General features: G+C 42.7%; 1 protein-coding gene across 2 annotated transcripts in view; it reads left to right on the top strand.

Annotated features, from left to right (window-relative positions):
- Positions 1-22,495, top strand: part of CLYBL (citramalyl-CoA lyase) — a 156,826-nt gene extending 134,331 nt beyond the window's left edge. Inside the window, exons 4-8 of one of the 2 annotated variants that reach the window (XM_048933230.1) lie at positions 813-914; positions 2,619-2,712; positions 4,106-4,273; positions 9,284-9,408; positions 21,941-22,495. In XM_048933230.1, coding sequence (XP_048789187.1) covers positions 813-914; positions 2,619-2,712; positions 4,106-4,273; positions 9,284-9,408; positions 21,941-22,036 — 585 coding nt within the window. In that variant the 3' untranslated portion in view covers positions 22,037-22,495. Of the gene's footprint in view, positions 1-812; positions 915-2,618; positions 2,713-4,105; positions 4,274-9,283; positions 9,409-9,655; positions 12,506-21,940 lie in introns of those variants that run through there. The other variant, XM_048933229.1, reaches the window with a different exon arrangement.
- Positions 22,496-22,742: the final 247 nt, after the last annotated feature.

Below are 22,742 nucleotides of genomic sequence, written 5' to 3'. Positions count from 1 at the left end.
AGATGAAAAGTCTTTGATGGTTTATATTTATGCAAATCTCTTAGATATGATTTACCCAACTGAGACTGAATGGAGAGATGATTAAAATTCCCTTTCCTTTGATATCCATTAATAGTCGAATATTCCTTAAATTTAAAATATATGCATATGTTATTTTTGTCTTTATTTATTACGATATTTTTGCCATACCTGCAGTATGTTTATCTCCGCGCAAACTGCCAGATCTAGACAGACATAATAGATTTACAATATAGGACCGAGGGTTTCTTTTCCCCCCTTTTTTTTCCCCCTTTTGAAAAGGGAAAAATCTGTGCTAGAGCTTTTGTATGTTTCCAGATGATAGATTTTGGAATTTGGGCTACCCCACTGGCAGCTCAGAGCTAGCTGTGAACTGGTCTCATGGAAAAAATTGGAAAGCTTTGGTCTTCAAAGAATTAAACTTCCTTTTTGAGGCCTTCCTAGGTAAGCTAAAAATTATGAAGAAAAGCCCAGCGAACAAAGGGCAGCGGTGCCGTAACGAGCCATGCAGATGCCTCAGCGGCGGTGCGGTGCCCGACCCGAGGCAGGCAAGGCAGCACTGTGTGTGCCCCATGACTGGGGCAGGCTGTGCCCCACCAGCACGCCCTAGGACACGAGGTGCAAAGCCCACGCCTCGGCACAGACCTTCCCCAACGCTCTCTGCGGTTTTTAATTACGTCTTCTGAGTTTTGGGGCTTTTTGTGCGCCGGCGTTGCAGCCAGGTGAAAGATGTAAAGTGCTGCACGTGCCCGCGCGTGCTTTTTTCGCCGAAGCCTCACGTTGTCTGGTTTTAGTTTGCAGACAAATTCGCACATCACTCGAAAGGCCGAACACTTGCAGAACCAATGCATTTTATCCCATTTGTGGAAACCGCGGTGGGGTTGCTCAATTTTAAGGTAAGTAGGTTTGGGTGCGGTCCAAGCGTTGGTATTTTGCCCTCTCAGCCTCCGGGATAAGCAGAGAGCTCTGTTGTCCAGGCATGATTTCCTCAAGGAAGAGAGGCTAAAAAATGGTAAACATGTTTTTCAGTCCGCTAAGACATTTGGAAGCCTAACTGTCGTGTTTATACGGCAAAGGCCTTCATAAATCCAAAATATTTTGGTGGAGGAACAGCTCTACATACTCCTTGCCAACTGAGGAAACCCATCTGCATTTCCTACCCGCGTTTCTAACAGGAAACTTGCTTCTCTGAGGATCTGGAGCACACACGCTGCTGCGATAAACGACTATTTAGTAGCTGTCGAGCTTGACTTTGATATAGCATTTAATTAGATAAAAGAACAATCCTCATTTCATTGCTGCTAAAGCGGTATAATTTTCTACTGACACAGTTTCAGCCAGATTTCACGTTGCAGTTGTTTTTTTTTTCATGCGTACAACAGGGAGTTTAATGCTAAGATTAAAAGTGCAATTAACTTTAAAAATATCAAATATCTGAAGGGTGGCTTCAGCCAAGCTTTACATTTAAAGTGCTTTGTAATATAGGTCCCTCTCCACCACCTCTCACATCCAGCACAGGTTTTCAGCAAGGAGAGGCAGCACGAGGAGGAGGCACTCGTGGGGCTCCCCCAAAGTGGATGGGGAAGGCTTGGGGCCAGCTGAGGGCACGCAGGGCAGGAGCAGCTCGGGAGCTGCCGGCAGCCTCCGCCTGGCGCAGCCACGTTCCTCCCTGCACGTCACAACATCACCAGGCAGCGTGCTCCCGTTTCAGGGCGCGGGCACAGAACTTGCATTTGCAACTGGTTTTTATTCGACTGCAGTATTTTATGGGGGGGGGGGGGGGTTGATGCTGAGGCCCTTGATGTTGGCAGCAGAGTTGCCTTTTAAAGCATTCGGCTTAATAATAATTTTGTGTCCCACCAGCGGCCATGTAAGAACACCCACTAGCAGAGTTTGTAATTGCTTCTCTCCCTCTCCGCATACCTAATCCTTAACAAATTAATATTACAGAGGTCAATATAAAACAGTAACAGACTGGAAATGCACTTCTTTATATATAGGTACGGTAACAAAATTCTGCTTGCTTTCACTTTAATACTTTTCTGTGATACTTGTTGCATTTTTAACTTAGCTTACTTTTTAGTTAGAGGTAGCAGAAGGCTTTAAATTGACAATTTATCCGAAAAGGAATCCACAACCATTTTAAACCACTGAAATTGTTATTTTTATAACCAGTATCCCAATCTTTCTTTTTCTTGGGCAGTGCTGCTACATGTTAAACTGATTAAACATAATAATTTTTGTTTGCTTTTAAGCAGCCTTTGAGGGGTGTTTTGTTCCTTATTGCTACCTGAATATCCAGGGCAGCAATTGCAAGGGCATTATGGTAAGCTCCGGCCAAGAGGCAATGAAGCTGTTGTGATGTCCTGCATCTCCACACTGGAGGCATATAGGTGCTCAGGGCAAGATAATGTTTTCTATTCTGCTGAGTCATTTTAAAGCATTGTGCACACTCGAGTACCTACAATGGTTTTACTTAGCAGGAGCAATTTTAACCAAAGGATCACCAGGTTTTGGTAATACTGAGTTGATGTAACATCCTCTTAGTCTCTCTGCTTCCTGCATTTCTATACAAATTAACAACATGCTCCCATTTGTAGGCTGTCTGTGAAGAAGCATTGAGAACAGGATCCCAGGTTGGCTTTCATTTGGATGCAGTCGTCTTTGGAGGAGAGGATTTCCGTGCCAGCATAGGTTGTTACGTGTTTCTTTTCTATAAAATTAATGGCATTTGCAATGGAGAAACCCAGTTTATCTCCATTGCATTACTGACAGCGATAATTAATGTAATAAAAACTCTTGATTCTGCATTTTACATATTCCCTTTTCTCCATTTTTATTTATTTTTTTTTCAATGTGGAATGTATCACTGAGAAATTAAAATGTGGTTCCTGCGTATTACAGGGCACTGACACTTCCTCTTGCTTTCTGCCATGCAGTAGCAAAAATTAACAAAATAAAAAGTCAAGGCAAACTGTTGAGTCACTGAAATTATTTAAAAATACCATACCCATAAGAAACATGCACATGCTTTTAAGAACTATGTTAAAAACCTTAAAATTCTGCTGTCTGCTTTATCTCTGATCTAGAGTCAGTTATCACTTGGGATTTTGACATCATCTGCAAATACTCTCGTGTCATATTTTGCTATAATAAATTTGCTTTAAATATGCCCTGTGTCAATACAGTAATCCCTAGCATATTTTCCTGTAAAAACACTATTAATCTTCCTTGAAAATGAAAAGTTGTTCTGAATTTTTTTTTTATGAGAAGCCACTTATCTCCTCATTAGTCTGATTCAGTTTAAAGATATTAGTTCACAGCTGCAGACGTTTAAATTAAAAATAAATTTTAATATAAAAATTACCCTTGATTCATTAAATTATTCCTAACAAATTGGAAATCTGCATCTAAACAGTGACCCTCAGGAAAGGAAGGTGTTATTATTTTTTTGCATCAGCCTTCACATGAGAATGCTGCTTAGCTGGTGCACCGTGAACACGTCAAGTCTTGTGAATACTTTTGGTTCCTCTCGGTCATCTACCATCATTTTTCATCCAAATACTAAAGCTTAAATATTCAGCTTAGGACATCCGTTGTGACAAGAATCACAACCAAGGAAAGTGCAATTCTGCTCTCAGTGTGAATTTTTTAACCATTTAGTTGTAGCCGGCGTGTCACACTGCAGAAAGCTTCCCTTGCTTTAGTGCTTCTTGCTGCACATATAGTAATACAATAAGGTCATTACTGCACGTTAGTCCCAACTCTGTTGTCCTTACCAGCCAAAACTTCCACTGACTTCATGCTTACAACTTCAGATTCGAACTGAGTCAAAATCTGAATTCTATAAGCGACTCTATAAAGAGAGATTTATTCCTTTTGCTAAAGCAGCTTATTTTTTCCCCGGGAGTATCGGTTTTACAGTACAGGCTTGTGATCCACTTTTGTTTCCCAAATCAGTTAAACGAAATCTCAGATCTTCTTTTCTTTCTTTCTTTCTTTCTTTCTTTTTTTTTCCTTACAAAAGATTCAAGAGAGAAAGATTTAAGGCATTGTCATCTTTTCTTTGTTTTCTTTCTTTTCATAGGTGCAACAAGCAATAAGGAAACTCACGATATCTTGTATGCCAGGCAGAAAATAATAGTCACAGCAAAGGCATTTGGCCTCCAAGCAATAGACCTGGTTTACATTGATTTCCGAGATGAAGATGGGCTCCGTAGGCAATCAAAGGAAGGTGCCTCGATGGGCTTCACTGGTATGGGTTTCTGCCAATGTCTGAAAATAATGCCTATATTCTTCAATTTCAAGATACTGCTACATTTCTTTGACAAATATTTGACAAAGCAATTCACATTACTTTGACAAATAACTCGCTTTTTTTATTACAGGTCAGTTTTTTAAAAACTAAGTGACACCAAACTCGTATGCACCATTTATTAGCACCTTTACAGTTTTGCCTGGAAATTTTGCCTGAAAAGTCTCAGGCTGCTTTTTAAAACTACAGCCCTTGAAGTGTATGACTGTATTTTGAAGAGAGGTCGGGGCAGAGGGTGTGCAGGATGTGATTCCTCCAGTCACAGAGTACGGGACAAGCGATACTGTACTTTGCAGTGCTCAATCCACAGACACTTTTTAAAGATATTCAGATCCCTTCTGCATATTTTTAAAGCAGCAGTTGCTTAAAAAGCACTTGCTAGGTGAGGGAACTGATAAGCAAACCTTGCACGCTAATTGCTACAGGAAAGTTCTTTTTTTATTATTTTCTTTGATTTGTTTTTCATCTCCTGGCTCCCCTCCCAGTAAGTGCTGGTGACACCTACGGGTATTGGCAGACAGCAAGACCAGCAGGCTCCTTGCAACAGAGCCCTGTAATGCAGCCTGTTACCCTGTGATTGGTGTACCAGATCACTTGGACACCCTGGTGGGACAGTGCAGCCACCAAAGATTGTGTTTTTGCAATAGAAATCAGCCATTTGACACAGGCGTTATAGAATTCTAGGATTCAGCGCTGACGTTTTATATTATTCGTCTGTGACTGTCATTCAGGGTGTATGCATAGCAATTGTTTAGCTGCTCGGGTTTTGTTAGCAAAGGAAGTGCTTTAGCACACTGCATTTTTACAGTTAATGGCATATGACATCTTAAAGCACTAAGCAAAGTAACCAAATACAGCGAGCGTTCTTTCAAAAGTGTTCTTTCAAGTGATCTGGACTCCATAGTAAAAAAAAAAAGACATCGATTCCCTTCAGCCCAAACTCTGCTTCCCCGTCTGCTGAGCTTCAGCAGCTGTAAAAGCAGATCTTGTTTCAGAGGCAGAGCAGGAGCTCCTCACAGCTACACAACATTATCTGTGTCCGTGTGGACTTCCACCCTCAATTCGTCCGCTATTGAAGTGGGAAAATAATGGAGCTCCTGAATGGTAGCACCTGCTGATGGCTACGTAATCGAGACCAATCTTTTCTAGTTTAGGGAAGGGCTTGATTTTTGAAAAATTTAAGTATCTGAACCTCCTGTTGACGGAAGATGGAGCTGCAGATGCCCAGCACCTTTGAGAGCAATCTTTCTGAATGTTTAATGTGCTTTTAAATACTTTGCTCAGGCTGCCAGTTTGGAAAATTTTAAATCGTAAAGCATAAACAGCACTGATGGGGTTTTGGACTCCTCTGACTTTCTGTAGGAAGCTTTCTAGCATGAGAATAGGGTCCAGATAGGAGAAAAATAAAAAGGTCATATGTGGCAATTTAGAGCATCAAGTTGGTACCTAACGCACCCATAAAGAATAAAGCTGTGTGTGAGGTACCAGCTTCACCAACAGAAACTCACAGCTCTTTGCCTTCTGCCTCTCTGCAGTTCTGATCACCATATCTCAGAAGGGCAGCAAGCAGCCTGACAAACACTCCCGTCATAAACAGAGATGGGTCAGTATTCTGATTTTGTGGCCAAAATTCTTAAAGAAAAAAAAATCGTTCAAAAAAAAACAGATTTTTTCATATTTTTGGTAAAGAAAAAATATTTGAGGGCTATCAAAAACATTTCCCTTGTCTTTTTTCTTTCTTTTGCTTGCAGTTCACTTAATCTTTGTTTTTTGCTTAGTTTAGCTAAATTAAAATGTCACTTCCAAACTAAAAGGAAAAACATCTGGTTCAAAAATTATAAAAATAAAAACATTTTAATATTTGCAATTTAATTTTCATCACAGAAATTTACAAATGGGCCCTAGCTTAATCCATGACCTTCTATAAAATACATCACATTTGTCACTGGCAGTTGTCGGATAATGCGATAATAAAATCCTGAAGCACTGCCTTAATAACAAGTTCTAAACACATCGTTCTTGTTATTTCTATCTACTTGCGATCACATCTTTCTACTTTTTCACATGTAATCTAAATCACTGGAATCAACAGGACCAAAATGAGGGAAAGCTCACCAATTACCTGGTAACTGGCAAAACGCGTAGGGCCACATTCACCTCTCTCAAACATAATCATAAACTCCATGTATTCAGCAAAGTTACACGTCCTTACATTTTCTTGTATTCAGAAACCAGTAGAACAGAATTATCCCTAAAGTAATCACACGTGTTCACTGACAATTTAACAAGTGAAATAATATAGTGAAGAATTTACCATCTATTTGGTTACTGCTGTGACCCTCAGTGCCAAGTTTTTTTCCAGCTAGCTTTCAAACAGCCTGGTTTTTCGTCGGCTACTGTGTTTCCATAAAATTGATTGCTTTCAATTGTAGTTTAGCCAGTGTAATATATCTTTTGTGTGTTTATTAATATACACACACACATGCACATACAACAGGATGTTTTACAATGCCGGAGTCTGCGGACTTAAAGCCAGCGTGCAGCCTAAGTAAATGGTCATCAGTTTTAGGAAAGTTTATGTAAAAAATTAAGGAAGACCTACGACAAGCTTTAACAGCCGACTTAGTCATTATAGAAAGTCCTGTGCTCCATGCTGAGAAGCCAGATACAAATACGAAACACTATAGGTTTCCTCTCTTTTTGTAGTCTTTTGTAGAAGGCTAAAACGACACCATCATACAGCTACCTAAAAGACTTGACAGGTATTGATTTAAAGCACGATATATCAAGAGGTACTGTAAAAAGGATTTCATGGTCATAAATTTTAATGTATTCCAATTTTGCACTCTCTCGGTAACTTGTCAATAACAACAATTCCACTTAAAATATTTGCTTCATTCCTGCATGGCATTACGTCTATTATGCAGTTATTTGGATACATAATTCTGTGACAAAAATCCACTGAGTGCTATAAATCAAAGGCTCGATTTTCTTCTCTGTAAATTGTTTGATAATGTTTTAATGAAGCAAAGTACAGCTTCCTGCTATGGATATTTGTATCAGAAGAAAATCTTTTCACGGAAATGTTTCACACCTTAAAAAATCGTACCTGCGTTTTTATTTTTGTTGTGATTTTAAACACAAAATCTGTTTTTTATTTCTTCCAGAAAGTTAGGTTTTCAGCATTTTGCAGGAACTACTTGTCCACTCTCCCTTTTCAGAATTAGTTTAGAATGCATCATATTAAAAATAAGGAACACCATGAGCTTATCAGTAGTGACATTTAATTAAAGTGACTAAAATACATTTGGTTAGAAAGAATGTAAAGCATTAGCTCAGGGAATTTGTCTGCCTATAATTTCTTTCTTAAAAAAAAAAAAAAATCAGATTATTGTGAAATATATGCCATATTAAAATTTGAGACAGAGTATCTGGCCGCCCTCGAGATCTTAAACCAGCAACTGTTTAATGGGAACTAAAATAAAATCGAACGACTTGTGGATTTTAAAGAAACGTGGCGACTCTGAAGAGTTACAATTGCTTTCTATCGAAAGAAAGCACTCACAATCCTTTCATGGCACACATTTATCAGAGAGCCATTGCAGGCTGACACAAGGAATCCCGGTGATGGGAATCTTTTCTCCACTCTGTTGTTTAAAACAGTGGCACACGTGTGCTGTGGTACGGGATCTATTGCATGTAGCGATGAGCTTATTTCTAGCTTCACATCCAGGAGCCCAATGGAAGGGTCGTGTTTCTTCCCCAGGCTGGGCCGCATGCCGTGGGCAGCTGCCCACAGTGCCAGTGTCACCCCAGAGCTGCACCCCAGAGCTTCCTGAGGACCCCAGGGGTCCCTGAGCACCACACGAGGGCTGCAGGAGGCATGGGCCCAACATGGGGCACGGCAGCGGCCCCAGGCCCTCAGCCCAGCCCGAGGTGCCCCGCTGTAGGGCTGGGAGGCGTGAAAGGCTTGGGGATGGGGCTCGTGGCTGCAACCCGCTCTGCCGTGTGGCATAGAGGGATTAATTTGTGTCACGGCGAGGCTTGAGGCTGCAGTAGCCCCGCTTTATTGAAGCGCTCCCACGGCACAGCACAGGGGATCGTGCAGCCATCACGTTGCCTGTGAAATTCCCTTAGAAACGGGCTAATAACGTCGAGTGCCACACTTTGAAAACTGTCAAACAAATTAGATATGTATTTGTTTTAATGTGGCTAAGTACAATAACAGATTAGAACGGATTATGTGGCTGTCTATTCGCATTGGAAAATCTCTGGTAGGAAAAAAAAAAAAAAAAAGGCTACACCTATTTTTATTTTCCTACTGTATGTTCATACAAGAAAGGATTAATAAAAAGTTCTTCATAACACTTCAGGGTACCTCTGGAAGCAGTTTAATATACTGGTGGCTAAACAAATACCCCAGCCTACCTGCACCTGTGAACCACAACAAAAACATAAGCAGCCCTGAGCATCGCATGATGCAGAGCCAGTGCTAGGAACTGAGGGAACGATCCCTGCATGGCCGGAAACTTTTCAGTTCGATAAACCTCATTTTCTGAACACACTTTATGCAATTTATTTACGAGTGACTGGCAGTGCCATTTATAAAGGTAAAATTCAGAGTTGCATTGTGCTCTAGCACTGCTGACTTCCCCAGACCAGCAGTTCCACCTGAGATGAACCACGGAAGATGTATGGACTGAAATGAGGAGGGAGGAGAAAGAATTCTGGGTCCCTTCAAACATACTAAATGCAAGTATTGCACCAGATATTTTTATTGTTAAAAAATCTGGCACGTAGTCCAGTTAAATAATAAAAGAAAACAAGTAAAATAATTAGTTCAGGAGCAGAAAGTCTGCGAGGCATAGGAGAGCCTCAAGTGGTTGGAACATTTTGCTTGAACATCTGTTTGTCGATGCATGATTCTGGTGTTATTAATCTTCTTTGTAGGTAAGCAGGTGATTCACCCTAACCAAATTGCTGTTGTCCAGGAACAGTTCTCTCCCAGCCCTGAAAAAATAAAGTGGGCACAAGAACTGATTTCTGCTTTTGAAGAACATCAGCGTTTAGGAAAGGTAAATATTTTGTTATATGATGTTGTGGAAAGTGAATTTAAACAATGTTTAAAATTTAGAGAGATTGGTGGTTGCTGTTTGCGTTCGTCTTACAAAGCATGCTGCATACGAGAGTCACGCTTTTAAAATCTGTATCTGCATCGAGTCTGTAGAGTGTGTATTTATCATAAATGTGGCACCAGTGTGTTTACAAATAACCTGGCTGTCTTTTTCTCTCCCCGTTTTAACCTTAATTTTTTGAGCACAGAGCCTTCTGAGTACACGCATATATCTCTGCAGAATCGGTGAATTAAAGCTGCTTCTGAGTCGCACCACCAAAAGAAAATATTTGCCAGCAAAAGGCAGGTAGATGGGCAGAAGACTCCAACAGCTTGTGCAGGCATAATTGATGGAAAGGGGTAAACAGCTCAGGAAGATTCAGTTTTCAGAAAATCTCTGTGCTGCTAAAACTGCCTCGCTTTTGGGGGGGGTTGATCCTGCAAACATCCCTAGCAGTGAGTAGATTTACTTCTGAGCAGAGCTGCTTGCGGATTGTGGTTCTTAATCATTAAAAATGGGAATGTTTTATGTGCATTTACACCGATTGCTGGACCTGAAATTTGGATAGAGTGGAAAGCAAATTAACACTAGAATATGATTGTTCCTAATTTAGTGCATCATTGAGTCTCACGTTTCCTGCTCTGTGGGTTTCTGCTATGTAAATATTGCGGTGGTGATGCGCAATCTGTCTCCACTTTGTGCCAGTAATACTTAAATTAGGGGTCGCCTGAAGGAAGATTTTATGCTAGTTGCAGCATTGTCAGTTAATTATCTTAAAGGTTATTTGCTATAATCCAGTTTGCCTCTTTTTGAATGAAGAAAGTTGTGGTGAAATATGTTTGTCTTAGTGACAGCCAAGCCCGGGACAGCCAAAATCCCGATGTCAGAGCGGGTAGTGGGGGCGTGCAGAAATGGTTTACACTTGCATGTGTGCAATTCGAGTGGGAAAAAATATCTTTGTTAATGAAGCTCACATGTAGGGCGGTGCATAGATTCTCGCTTTCTCTGGTGCAGCTTAGAGATTTTCTGTGTGTTTTGTCGCTTGCTGGTGGGTAGGAATAAGCTGCAGCGTGCCCCTTCCCTGTTCCCTTGTATCTCGGCTGCCCCAGGTGTTGTGTGTTACAGATTCTAAAAAAGGTCAAAGCAGAAACGATGCTTTCATCTCAGGATGAAAGTGTGACAAGGTATTTGTTATTGGTCTGCCCTTCTCTTTGCGAAGCTGCCGCATCCCGTCTGCGGTGCCGAGGTGTTTCTAATGCGTCCTTTACTATCATATTTGGGTGCCATCCTGAGCAGTTATTTCAGGGTCACTGTTACTGTATTACATGCCTGGATCTCTTTGTTCTACTTCCCCTATTTTGGAGGGTGACTGTCTTCCTGTTAGTGGTTTAGAAATAGAAAATCTGTGACCAGCATTGCACGTTATCTTGATTTTAAAAACTTGGGTCTGTTGGCAAAGGCATCATTATAAATGAGCTGCTAGAGCAAGAGTGTGGGCAGGTAGATGCAGAATGAAAAAGTCAAATGACATGTTCAGCCCGATATTGTTTATTTTTCACTGCTTGTAAAATGCTTTTAATTCACCGAATTTAGAAACTCATCTATGGAATACCCCTGTCGTTTGTACAGCCAGTGAGGAGACTGGGAGAGATGTAACTACAGTCCCAGTCTCACACAACAATGAAGCTACAGATGTTAAAATGCAAGCACTCTGCATTAGCAAGCATTATTCTTTGGATTTGTTTCGTAGCTGCAATTTTATTGGCACGACATTGGTTTCCTGATCACATCAGCCATTTTTTGGTGTGTTTTAATAAATGCTTTTCATTTAGGTTGTAAGCTTCTGTAAGCAGACACAAGTACAGATTTGGGGGGGGTTGCATCTTGGTGTATTATTTTAACCATGCTTCATATATGTATGCTTTGTATCTCTCTGTAAAAAGAACTGGCAGGTTAATCTGAGAACTTCTGATCCTCACACCACTTCAGTGTTGCTGGGCTTCCTAACCAAACTGGAAAAACAGTTTTCTCTGTAGTGCTTCCTGCAAACTTCTTAGCTGGGTTTGCATTTTGGTATTGAAAACGTGTCAGCTAGAAGAGCTCAGGCAGCCTGATTACTTCATATTTTTCCAAGGCAAACATATCTCACCGAGGGAGCCTCTGGCTCTGCGTCCTAGAGACACGCTAAAATGTAAGTAATAACTCTTCCCGTGCCACCTCCTGACAAATGCTCCACACAGTGGTTTTAGTAATCCTCATGTCCTAATGAAACACCTCTTCTGTTTTCCTTCTCCTTTTATTTTATTAAAGCGTTCGTGTCAGTAGGGCTGAAAATATAGCTGTGGTTAATATGGTTGAGACTTGTGTGCTTTTGCCATGTTATTAATCAAAGTTGAAAGCCTGGAAAAAATAAATGTGAGGGATTTGTGTGGTTGTTTGCGCAGCAGATAAGTTACTGGTCTTTGGTCTCTGGGATCGCAGTTTATTATTCATTGGTTTTAAAGTTTGCTGCCCTTGGTCAACAGTATTTTATATTAAAATACAGTGATCAGCTTTTACAATCGGTTCCAGTTTGAGAGAGACAATTACCATAATCATCTTTCTTTGAGAAAAGGCTGAGGCAGGCTCCTTCCTCCTGGAAACTGACAAGCTTAGGCAGAGCAGCCCCCGAGTTGTATTTGAGTATTGAGGATCCTAAAAATTTGCCTATCAGATGAGCACTGCAGAGCTGGAGATGCTGCGACAGCGTCCAAACAGATGAGTGTTAAAGACTTCGCTGGCCAAAAACAGGTTTACTTTACAGAGACCGTGCTGTTTGGGGTGTTGTTTTGGTTTGGCTTCTAGGCTGGTTTCATTGTATTTTTTTAAATATATTTTCAACTTGAAAAATAGCATATGGAGGAAATAAATAGTAACAGTGCATTCTGGGCAAATAAAAGGCAAACGCTAAAAACGTACATTTCGTGTTTTATCAATTTACATATTAAATGTTCTCTATTGTCTAGGAATTTGAGATCTAGAAATAAAAAGTACTGGAAGAAAATAAAAAAGTATTATTTCTGTATTGTTTCAGTATTTTTCCAGCAGATCTGTTTTAGTAGGGGATGTGATTTCCAAAATTGATAACTTCATCCTAAGGAAAGCGGGTGTAGCTGTTGGGAAAACCTAGGCATTAGATAAATCAGAGTGTGCTCAGAAATGAAGGAGAGAGGCAATAAATGTTGTGTTGGCAAAGTGAAAGTCAGATTCTGTTCTAAATTTTTATAGAACTTGAGCTGCATTAAGCACAGAAGTCAGCTTAGAAATCCAGATTAACTGAGTGTGAGAGGGCAGAGTTATTGGGAGAAGCTGCTGGCTTATTTTGGGAAGATCTCACTTTGCTGACTGCCGCTGCTGCTCTCTGCTGTGCAAGTAACTCCCGTGTTTATGCTACCAGCACATCGGGTGAATAGAATACCTTCTCTATCAGTTTGTACATGATGAGTGAGTGAGGCACTGTTGCTGTAAGAGGATCTTCCTGAATTGTTTGTTTTTATAGTAAGATTCAGACAGAAGGGAAAACAGGAGAATCGAGTTAAGAGGTTGCTTACACGTTTACATCAGCGTACTAATTTATAAGTGTTTTCAAAGCACCTGCACATCGCACCAGGCACAGGGAGCTAAATGCTGCTGCCAACATTGCCTGTCAGGTAAGGAGTGTTTAGAACCAAGGCGAGCAATTCACAAATCCGAGCTGTAATAGGGACAAAACAGAAGAAATATCTGTACACGCAGTATCCAAACACGCAGACTTCTCCTCAGAAAGCTTTTGGCATACGTTTCTTGCATTCAGTTCTGTGCCATTGTACATCGTGTGCTCAGCGGCGGAGGAATAATATTTATGAACGTTAGCGATTTGACAGGCTGTAGAGCTTCTTTTAGGGGCCTTTCTGGGATTATGAAAAATCTTAGGAATGCATTTATTTACACAGCATCCACCCAACAAAGGGATGGAAATTTCCAGCAGTGGTTCCCTCATAATGCTCTTTGTCTGGGACAAGCTGCCCCAAGCCACTGTATCTTGGAGACGATGCGCCTCGCGCTTGGGCCCTGTCCAGCTCCCGCCGGGCCCAGGAGGGCTCTGCCTGCTGAGAGCAGACCCCTCACAGGGCTAACGGGGCGGTCAGGACCCCACGGGGAGCACAGGGTACCTTGTTGTGTGTTACACTGATATAGAGTACATTATATTTGGGTGTCTGCAAGGATCCGTTGTCCTCATGAAGTGGGCAGCGCATATTCCTCACACGGAGGATCCAGAGATTTGGGTGGCATTGATGGAGTTAGGAAGTACAGGCTCGGGTGCTTCTCTGTGTGTAAATGGAGAGAGCTGCTAGGATTTAAGCATGGGCTGCTGACAGGCTGCTTGTTTTTGGAAGTGCAAATTGATGCATATATAACAATAGAGACTGCATTCCTGTTTCAAGTTTATCTGTACAGTTGTACAAAATGTGTGTTGTGTCACACTGAAGGCTTTTCTCTTAGGAAGACCCACCTGGGGGCACTTTCTGAGCCCCCTCAAGCAGAGCAGTTGGGGATGTTTTAACTAATTACTTGTGCTCTACCTGTTCTTACACTGGCACAGTCCTGAGGGAGATGTGCCAGGTGGGGAAAGCAGGAGACAGATTTCACTGCACAGGGCTGCAAAGGCTCCTAAAGCAGGGCAGAAACTCACACAAAACATTTTCTTGCTAATTCTTGCTCCCCAGCAAGCATGTATTGCATCTTTAATCTGTTTTCCTCCTCTCCTTAAAGGCCAGTGCATGGGGTCAGAGGATCTGGGATCATAAAATCATAGAATGTCTTGGGCTGGGAGGGACCTTACAGCCCATCCAGTTACAACCCCCTGCCATGCGGTTGTAACCCACTAGACCAGGTTGCTCAGGGCCCCTCCCAGCCTGGCCTTGAATGCCTTCACAGACAGATTGTGCTTATATACTGCATTTCTCTGGTCAGGAGGACAGTCTCCACACACCTTCATTGCCTGCCCAGCCAGGGACATGGCCCCTGCCCTCCGGGACATGCACCCGCAGAGGACAGAGGATGTCACCTTTCTGGGGTCCAGGTGCCAAGCCTGTCCCTCCATGTGGACATCTCCATGTGAAGGTGCAGTGCCAAGAACCACTTCGCACAAAGCAAATCATGAAGGCAGCCATGTGCCCAGCCCTGCTTGCAAAGTACTAACAAGTGCTCACTTTTCAAAGCAGGATCTGGCATGACATGTCGTATTCTCACCAGATGGCCCTTTCTAAGGCTTACTGAGGGGAATTCGGAGGCCTTTACATCCAAAATATTGTTTCAGGTAATTTCAACAGTAGCAGTCGTGCTGCCTTGCAGCTCCGTTCTGTGCTAGCTGCCATTCTCACAGAGCTAGAGCAGCTTTCTGCAAAAGCTCCCTCAGCTGGAATAGAGAAACGCAGTGAAGAATGGCTGCTCAACCCTATTCAGAGAATTAATGTGAAATTAGAGATAATAATACAGAATACAAAAATAATAGCAATTCCCTTCTTGTTGACAGAACAAGCTTCACCGTTGCTACTATTTTTGCCTGTGTTGCTTCACAACCACCCTCCTTTTCAGTATCAAATGCCTTCTGAGTGTCCTGTAGGCACCTACTTCCAAATTCAATTTTCGAGGTTTTAACAAATTGTTTCAGTAACTGGAAGCCTCAAGTTAATTTTGAATGACTTAATTAAGGGCATCTGAGGATACTGATCTTAATGTTAGTTACTTTTCATTTTTCTGTATAATAACCATCGTGCTCGTGGTTGAATATGATGTTTATCCAGGGAGCTGCTTTTGTGCTATGAAGTAAAGATTTCCTTGGCAGCAGCATCTCCAAACCAGTGTGCTCTCTAGACTTCTTTCATTCCCCATCCATTATATAGATGACGGGTGGAAACTAAGGAAGAATATTCCTAGGACTCTCTTTGTTTATTTGATTTTATTCCTTCCTACTCTACATGAACACACAGGAAGGCAATAACTACAGTGAGAAGGAATCTAGTGAAATCATAAAGACAGCAATTAAAAATCCTGGTGCCAGCCTTTCACTCAGGGATCTTACACAGGCTCAGTGCAAGGTGGAGACCTCTGTGGCTTGAAGCAGTTTCTGTGGCTGGACCAAGCAGGATCTGTTGGCCCATCCCAGCCTAAATGGCTGTCTCCACTGGTTCAGACAGTCTTGGGGAACTGTGAAATGGAAACACGACTTGCCTGATCACACAGCAGGGCAGGACCTTCATCTGAGGACTGGGAACATTGGGTGGAGGAGATGGCACTCCTCAGGACTGAAATAATAGATTTTCTGGATCCCTGTTCTTCATCTTTCCTGCCCCATTGTGGACTGGGGGGATCATAGAGTCCTTTCCACCTGTTGAGCTTTAGAGAGGACTTTCCTGTCAGAGTTCATGTACTACTGCTAGGGGCTTATTTGAGGGGAAAAAAAAATCTCTGTTTCATGTTGCTGTTGCTCTTTTTTTCTCGACCTTTTGTGTCCTTCCATCATCTCCAAGAGGCAGAATCATGTCTCACACACACAGGCTGTCGACTAAGTCTTGCATTACAAAGTGATACATCCTCTGTACCCAGTAACTGCTTCCGTACTGGTGGAAGTTTATGCAGGTGAGAAGAAACAAAAGGCAGTGATATTTAAAGTCTTATTCACATCAAGACGGGATGATGACAGGGCCTTGCTGGTGTACATACATATATTGCAGAATCCCCTCCCTAATCATCCCTGACTTCTGTGGGTCACAGAGACCCCCTATGTATCTCCTCTTGCCAAAAGGAAATTTTTGACAAATCTTTCCAGGGATCATTTATTTTTCCCAAAGATCTGGTTTATAAGTGCTCTTCCTTTCCTCATGTAACATTGTGACCAAAAGAGGCAAATGTCAAAGGGTTCAGAGCAGAGGATATGAAAATATGTAACTGGAAAAGCTCTTCTAGCTTGCTGTGATGGGAGACCTCAGTTTGTTGTATGTGATTGCACTGGTTCTTTCTCCATTTCCTATTGCAAAGATGCCAAAAGAAGGCTGAGAGTTGTGTGTCAATTTGGAGGCAGGACAGACCTGAGCAGAGAGGAGTGGGAGACTTTTTCTTGCTATAACCTGAAAAACGTGCTCAGTTGACCCAGATATCATTGACCAGCTCCTAGCAGCTCACTGACCTTTGGAAGTTCACCAAAAATAAAAATGGAATTGTGACCCAGCTCTCTGTGATGGGTCTTTGGCGACAACTTGCAGAAGAAAAAGAAAATTAATTAAGCCTTCATTCAGCACCATCACAGCTGTTAGCTTATTTCCTACTCTTGACTTCCCCAAAAATATGGTTTCAACCTTCTGTTTGAAGGGAAAGTCATTCCTTTGTGGTTAGGCTAATCACTCCTCCCCCAGGCACAGACCCAGCTCCATGTGCTGCGAGCTGGGCTCCCTTTTGTTCAAATACCTGTAAGCAAATCCAAGCGTTCTTTTTAAGCCCCGAAGCAGAGATTTCCACATTTCCTCTGCAGGGGGGTGCTTAAAGAATGTGTGTTTTCATTAATCCTTGAGGGAATTATCTTCCTGAATGCCATGCTTTTTAGGAGGACCCTTTGCCATCCACCTGCTTCCTCCCCTCCTCAGAAGAGCAAATCTGCCATTCTTCTAGGGCACAGCACTCCCATTTCCTCAGGACAGGTTAATGTGCAGGATAAGGGATAATGTTCTCAGACCTGGGAGGATTTTAATGGGTTTATTGTACGTACATTTGTGGTCTCCAAAAAGTCCTAAGTAGACTTCTAGGATCTATCCCCAAGTAATCCATCGAATTACAACAGAAATAGAGACTGCTTCTCAGGTAATTGTGTCTCAAAGACATTTCTAGTGTCTGTGGAATTGGGGACACTTGTCTACGTGAGTGCAGGGATTTGGTCTGCAAGGGAAAGTATTTCTAGCGGAACTGAGAAGAAAAGTAATTGAAGAAAGGCACATCTCCATCAGCAGAGCAGTGTTTCTAACTAGCGACACTAGGGTGCCTCCAAAGGACTTCCCCTCACTCAAGAGCTGCTCATCTTCTGAGCACCTAACCAGCAGCAGAGATTTGCTGGTAATTTCACAGGCATTCAATAACCCTCACCTCAGACCTATGTTTAATTCAAAATTCAGCAGCAGGTTCTTTCTCATAGGAACTGCAGTTCCATGGAACATGACCTTGGCTCTCTTCTCCTTTTCTTTCACTGACCAGAGTACCCCATGCTAAGGCCCTATCTGCTCATGAACATCTCCTGGTACCTCCAAGCCTGCCATCCAAATCTCCTGAGTAGGATCCCGAAGTAAACTGCTTTGAGAGAGCTGGCTATCCCCACGTGGGACTGCCCAGTGCAGTCCATACTTGTAGACACACCACTGAGCACAGCACCGTTGGCTATATTATTTCACATTATACAAAATAAATGTTGGGTTTTTTTCTGCAGTAGACAAACCACAAGCAAGGTTGATTAGCAGAGGTCAAGGTAATTGATAACAACTACTGTTGATTCCCAAAACAGAACGCGGAGTCTTCGCAACCATTTGGAGTCACATCTGTAACCAAAAGGGAAGCCAGTAGATTATGGTGATTTTTTTGGATTTTCTCAGTACTTTCAAATATATATACTTGCTAGCCCTTAGGAAAACTGATCCTGCTTCTGGTATTTTCCTCCATCTAGGGAAGAGAGGATCTGCAGCTGCGTTTGTAAGGAGCTCATTGCAGCCACCCAGATGGGTATGGGTAGATGCAAGGAAAGAGCAAATACTGAGGAAACTGTCCCAAGTGTTCCCAGGAGTGGGAATTCCTCTAATTCCTCCCTCTTGTCAACCAAGGGGGACTAGTTTGTCTGATTGCTGTCCCACATGTCCCAGAACAATTACTATTTTGCTTTAATTAACTCATTGTCTTTCATCCAAGCCATCGCTCAGAGGCAAGTGTGCTACAGAGCTATGAGGTCCCCGAAGTGCTCTGTACCCCAATAGCTTCAGCCAGCTTGTTTCTTTAGTTTACCCAGTGATACATAAGGAAACAAAAGTGGAGGGAGTAAAACCCTGTATAGCACTGCACGTTACATGGAGGTGTTTCAGCAGAAATGAAGAAGTTAGAGACTTCAATTTCCGTGATCTTCTGCAAAGTCATGACAGGTGACTCACTGGTTTTTCTGTCCACTCAAAGTCACCACAACTCTTCCACACATAATAAATGCCAGCAAGAAAGTTGGATGTGGAGTTTTTTCCCCTTTCCTGGCTCCCCGAAAACGCATTGATCCCAGCAGGTACAGAAATCGCTAACTCTGAATCCCATTCATTTACTTTCTAGGAAGATCAAATACGTCTTGCCATAGAAAACTTATGCTATGTTTGTGAGAGGGTAGTATAGATTTAGCAAGCTCTTAACCATCCCCCAAATTTCACAAGGCAGAAGATCCTGGATTCTGCCTCATACAACACACAAGAAGAAGATCTGTGTGTTCCAGGAACCATCGCATTAACACATTTAGCCTTCGGTCATTGCATATAAAAGGTCAACGCCAAAACTTTCTGCTACTTGGTGCTTCTTGTATAGATGGGACACATTGGAAATTTATGACCTGATCCATGGCAATGCACAGATGGGTGTCATCTACATTGTGAGCGAGGAGTCCCCAGTTATGCACTGAATTCTGTTAGATCTGAGTTAGTTTAGGCAATGGCTATGATTAGTTGGCCCCTTTTTCTCAGATTGCCTCTCCAGCTCCCAGCCTGTGAAACTGGCTGACCTCTGTCAGCTCTCTGTTGCTGCTTCCCATGTCAGCAGGCTGGATTTCCGTGGCACTGACACTGACTGGGCTCAGTTCTCATTTTTCCAAGACTAGCACTTTTTGTTAGTTTCCTCTTGAAAAAAAAAAAAATAGAGAGAGAAAAAGAAAAAAGAGAAAAAGAAAGAAAGAAAGAAAGAAAGAAAGAAAGAAAGAAAGAAAGAAAGAAAGAAAGAAAGAAAGAAAGAAAGAAAGAAAGAAAGAAAGAAAGAAAGAAAGAAAGAAGAAAGAAAAGAAGAGAAAAGAAGAAAAAAGATAAAAACTTTATCTAATTTTAATTCCCTTCCAGCTGTTTTGTTTGTCAAAAGCCCTCTATGTTCTGTTCTCAGAGCACTTTAGGACACACTGAAATTCATCATAGAGGGGATAGCACCTCTTTGGGCTTGGCCTGGATCTGGTTTCCTTGAGAGCTGACTCTGGGTCTGACCAGCAGCTGAACTACTGGAAGTACAGGCTGGAAGTGTGAGATGATTGAAGACCATCAGCCAAAAAAAAAGAAATTGAGATCTATGGCTACACCGATCCTCAGATTAACACTATCAAAGTCAATGGTGTTTAGAGAAAGTCTCGTTTTCTTCGTATTAATGTGAATAAAAATCAAAAGAGTGTTAAGGGCGAATTTCTGCTACCAGAGACGGAAAAGAGAGCGTGGGGACAAAGCTGTGATTACGGGTATTTCCTATCTGCCGAAACCTGTGGGTGGAAGGGGAGGCAGTGAATAGGGCATATTCAATGGCATTAAAATCAGTTTCTTTTTCTGGACTTTAGCTCAGCACTGCAAATTAGCAGGGAGAAATTAAGCCTCTGAGTGAACGGGCAGAGAAGCCAAATTCTTTGTGCTACTCATTGCTGCTTTTTTTCCCTTTGAGAATTCAAATTCATAACAGCCAAATCTGCAGCTGCGTGCTGACAGGAGGATGCGCTGCTTACCTGCCGTGGTTCTGTGTTCATGCCTCCACAGGCTGCTATCCCATTTTCCTTTCAGGACAGGCCCTGAAGACCATGCCCTGACCCCACAACCATCACTGGGCGCCCACCTCTTTGCACAACATTACGGGCACTTGGGAGAGCTGCTCCCAATGCATCCACTTCTCAGGGCTGGGAAGGGCCATTCCAGATCTTAACAGCTCTCTGCTTATCACACACGCATGAATTTCTCTTTTAAACAATAGCTATTCTGAAACCGACTGCTTATAGGAAAACAGGCACAATTAAAATGCATTTTTCTCACTGTGAAAAAATATGCCTTATGCTTACCAGGAGCGTTACATCATCAATTTGAGTGATTCCAAAGAATAACATCATAAAATGTCTACTCAAATCTTACGGTATTTTCACAACAGTTAATAAATGGAGTGGCTTGATGCTGCATCTTTTGTTAATGTTGAAACTATACGTGAAACTGGCTGGGATGTCACTAAGGCAGAAAGTATTATTATCGTTATTGTAATTAATATTGTTGTTGCTATTAATGTAGGCTTAATCGGTTGCTCTGTGAACAAGACATTCAATCTGAAGCATCTGCAGCTGAGTGCTGTCAGTCCGTTATTCTCTGAACCCCCTAAAATACTGCAAGCTCTAGCATGAAATCCTACTTGCAATAAAATCATAGCTCTAACTATTGCTTTGTTAATGGCTCCTACAGAGCCTGCTCTTATATGCAGTGATACTGATTTGTGTCATGTTAGTGTGCAAGAAGGATTTTGTTTTACTTGTTTCACAATGTGATTCAGTGTTTAATTCATACTCCTTCAGTCAACCGATGTGTACCACCAGAGCAGCACATTTCATTCCCATTTCTGTCAGTGGGCAATGTCTTCCCTCTGTTTATGAGATTCCTCCATTTAACCCCTACCAGCCCTCAAAGACAAGCAGACAGCAGCAAGCTGCCTATCCCAACCCATGTGCCCACAGCAACCCATTCCCATGCCATTCCCCCATCCTCACCTCACTCACTGCCAAACCTGTCCCTGGACCCAGTGCCACACTGCACAGGGTGCCCCTCTCAGCTCCCTGGGGAGAGAATTGCACCTTCGTGTTTGCTTTATCCAAGAATGTGTCAAGGTACTGTCAGAACTACAAATAACATTTCCCCCCCCCCCCCTGTTTTTTGGCATATCCTGATGCACGGAGCTTTATCATCAAGTCCTCTCTTGGTAAGAACACCCAACTCAGGCTTTGCTTTGCTTCATATGTGTTTCTTCTGCTGAGTGGTGGCTGTGACACATTGCTGACTGCTTTGAACTCAGCACAGCACCAGCACAGAGTCCCTGGAAATGTAAAGTGAGGTCCGGCTTTCCTTGGTTCTCCCATCACTGCTGATGTGTGCTGGGATCGCTGCTGGGAAACCCCCTATAGCAGCATTCAGGTGGGCCTCACACTGCATCCAGAGATTTGGGCTAGATTCTTACAATAACCACAATATTACAATAACCATTTGTTTTTCCCAGGCTCCAGCCATCCCCGTGCTCCCTGGTGGGGAGGCCCAGCCATACACCCAGACATGGGGATTCCCTCTGCCCACCCCAAAACCATCTTTATTCCAGGTGTTGGTTATCTCATCCCCTAGGAGCCATCTCTGCACCCTGCCAGCAGATGTCTTCTGATGGGAGAGCCGGGCTGCAGCTTCCCATGCTCTCTCTTTTGCAGGGCGCATTCACGTTCCGCGGGAGCATGATAGACATGCCGCTGCTGAAGCAGGCACGGAACATTGTTACGCTTGCCACAGCCATCAAGAAAAAATGATCTGGTAAATGGAGCGCTCACCATGGGGCCACGGAAGCTTGTTTTAAAAGATGACTATAAGACTTCAGGGGAAAAAAAAAAATCAAATGCATCACGCTTAAGAAGAAATTCATTGACGTTTTGCAGATCTGCCATAATTTCCTTGCCAGAATTGCTCGTCGTTAACAGTGCTCGCAACCCAAAGTGCCTCTCGCTCTCAGTGCCTGCCACGGTGCCATGTCATGCGTGATATCATGGCTGTGGGATCGTGGCTTCACAAGAGGACACCAGCAGGATATGAGCAGTGAGCTCCCCTCAAATAACCTGTGGACACCGGTCAGCCTTCACTCTCCATTTCCATGACAAAGTCCATGTGAAAGTCAAAGCTCTGGGTAATCACACATCAGCTGAAATAAATGTGATGAAACTCACTGGATGAAACTCACTGTCCTGCACAGGCTTCTCACCCCCCATCCCTCCCCCCCCCCCCCCCCTCGTATCTGTGCCATTAAAACACTGCCCCTACACAAGACTCTGTCTCTGCTTTCGGCAGCCGCGGTCGAGGCACGGTTCTCGGCGGCACAATGCGGCAGAACTGGTGCATATGGTCGCGAGTCAGATTTACATCACATTAGGGATACGGCGACAGGTCATGTGGGCCGTGTGGTTAACGGGCTTAGTAAAGCTGTTTTGAAGAGGTTAACCCAGCTTGTAGTAAGGGTAAATA

This window comes from Lagopus muta, chromosome 1 (genome assembly GCF_023343835.1).
Source record: "Lagopus muta isolate bLagMut1 chromosome 1, bLagMut1 primary, whole genome shotgun sequence".
Classification (NCBI taxonomy): domain Eukaryota; kingdom Metazoa; phylum Chordata; class Aves; order Galliformes; family Phasianidae; genus Lagopus; species Lagopus muta.
This window is presented reverse-complemented; position numbering and strand designations above follow the sequence as displayed.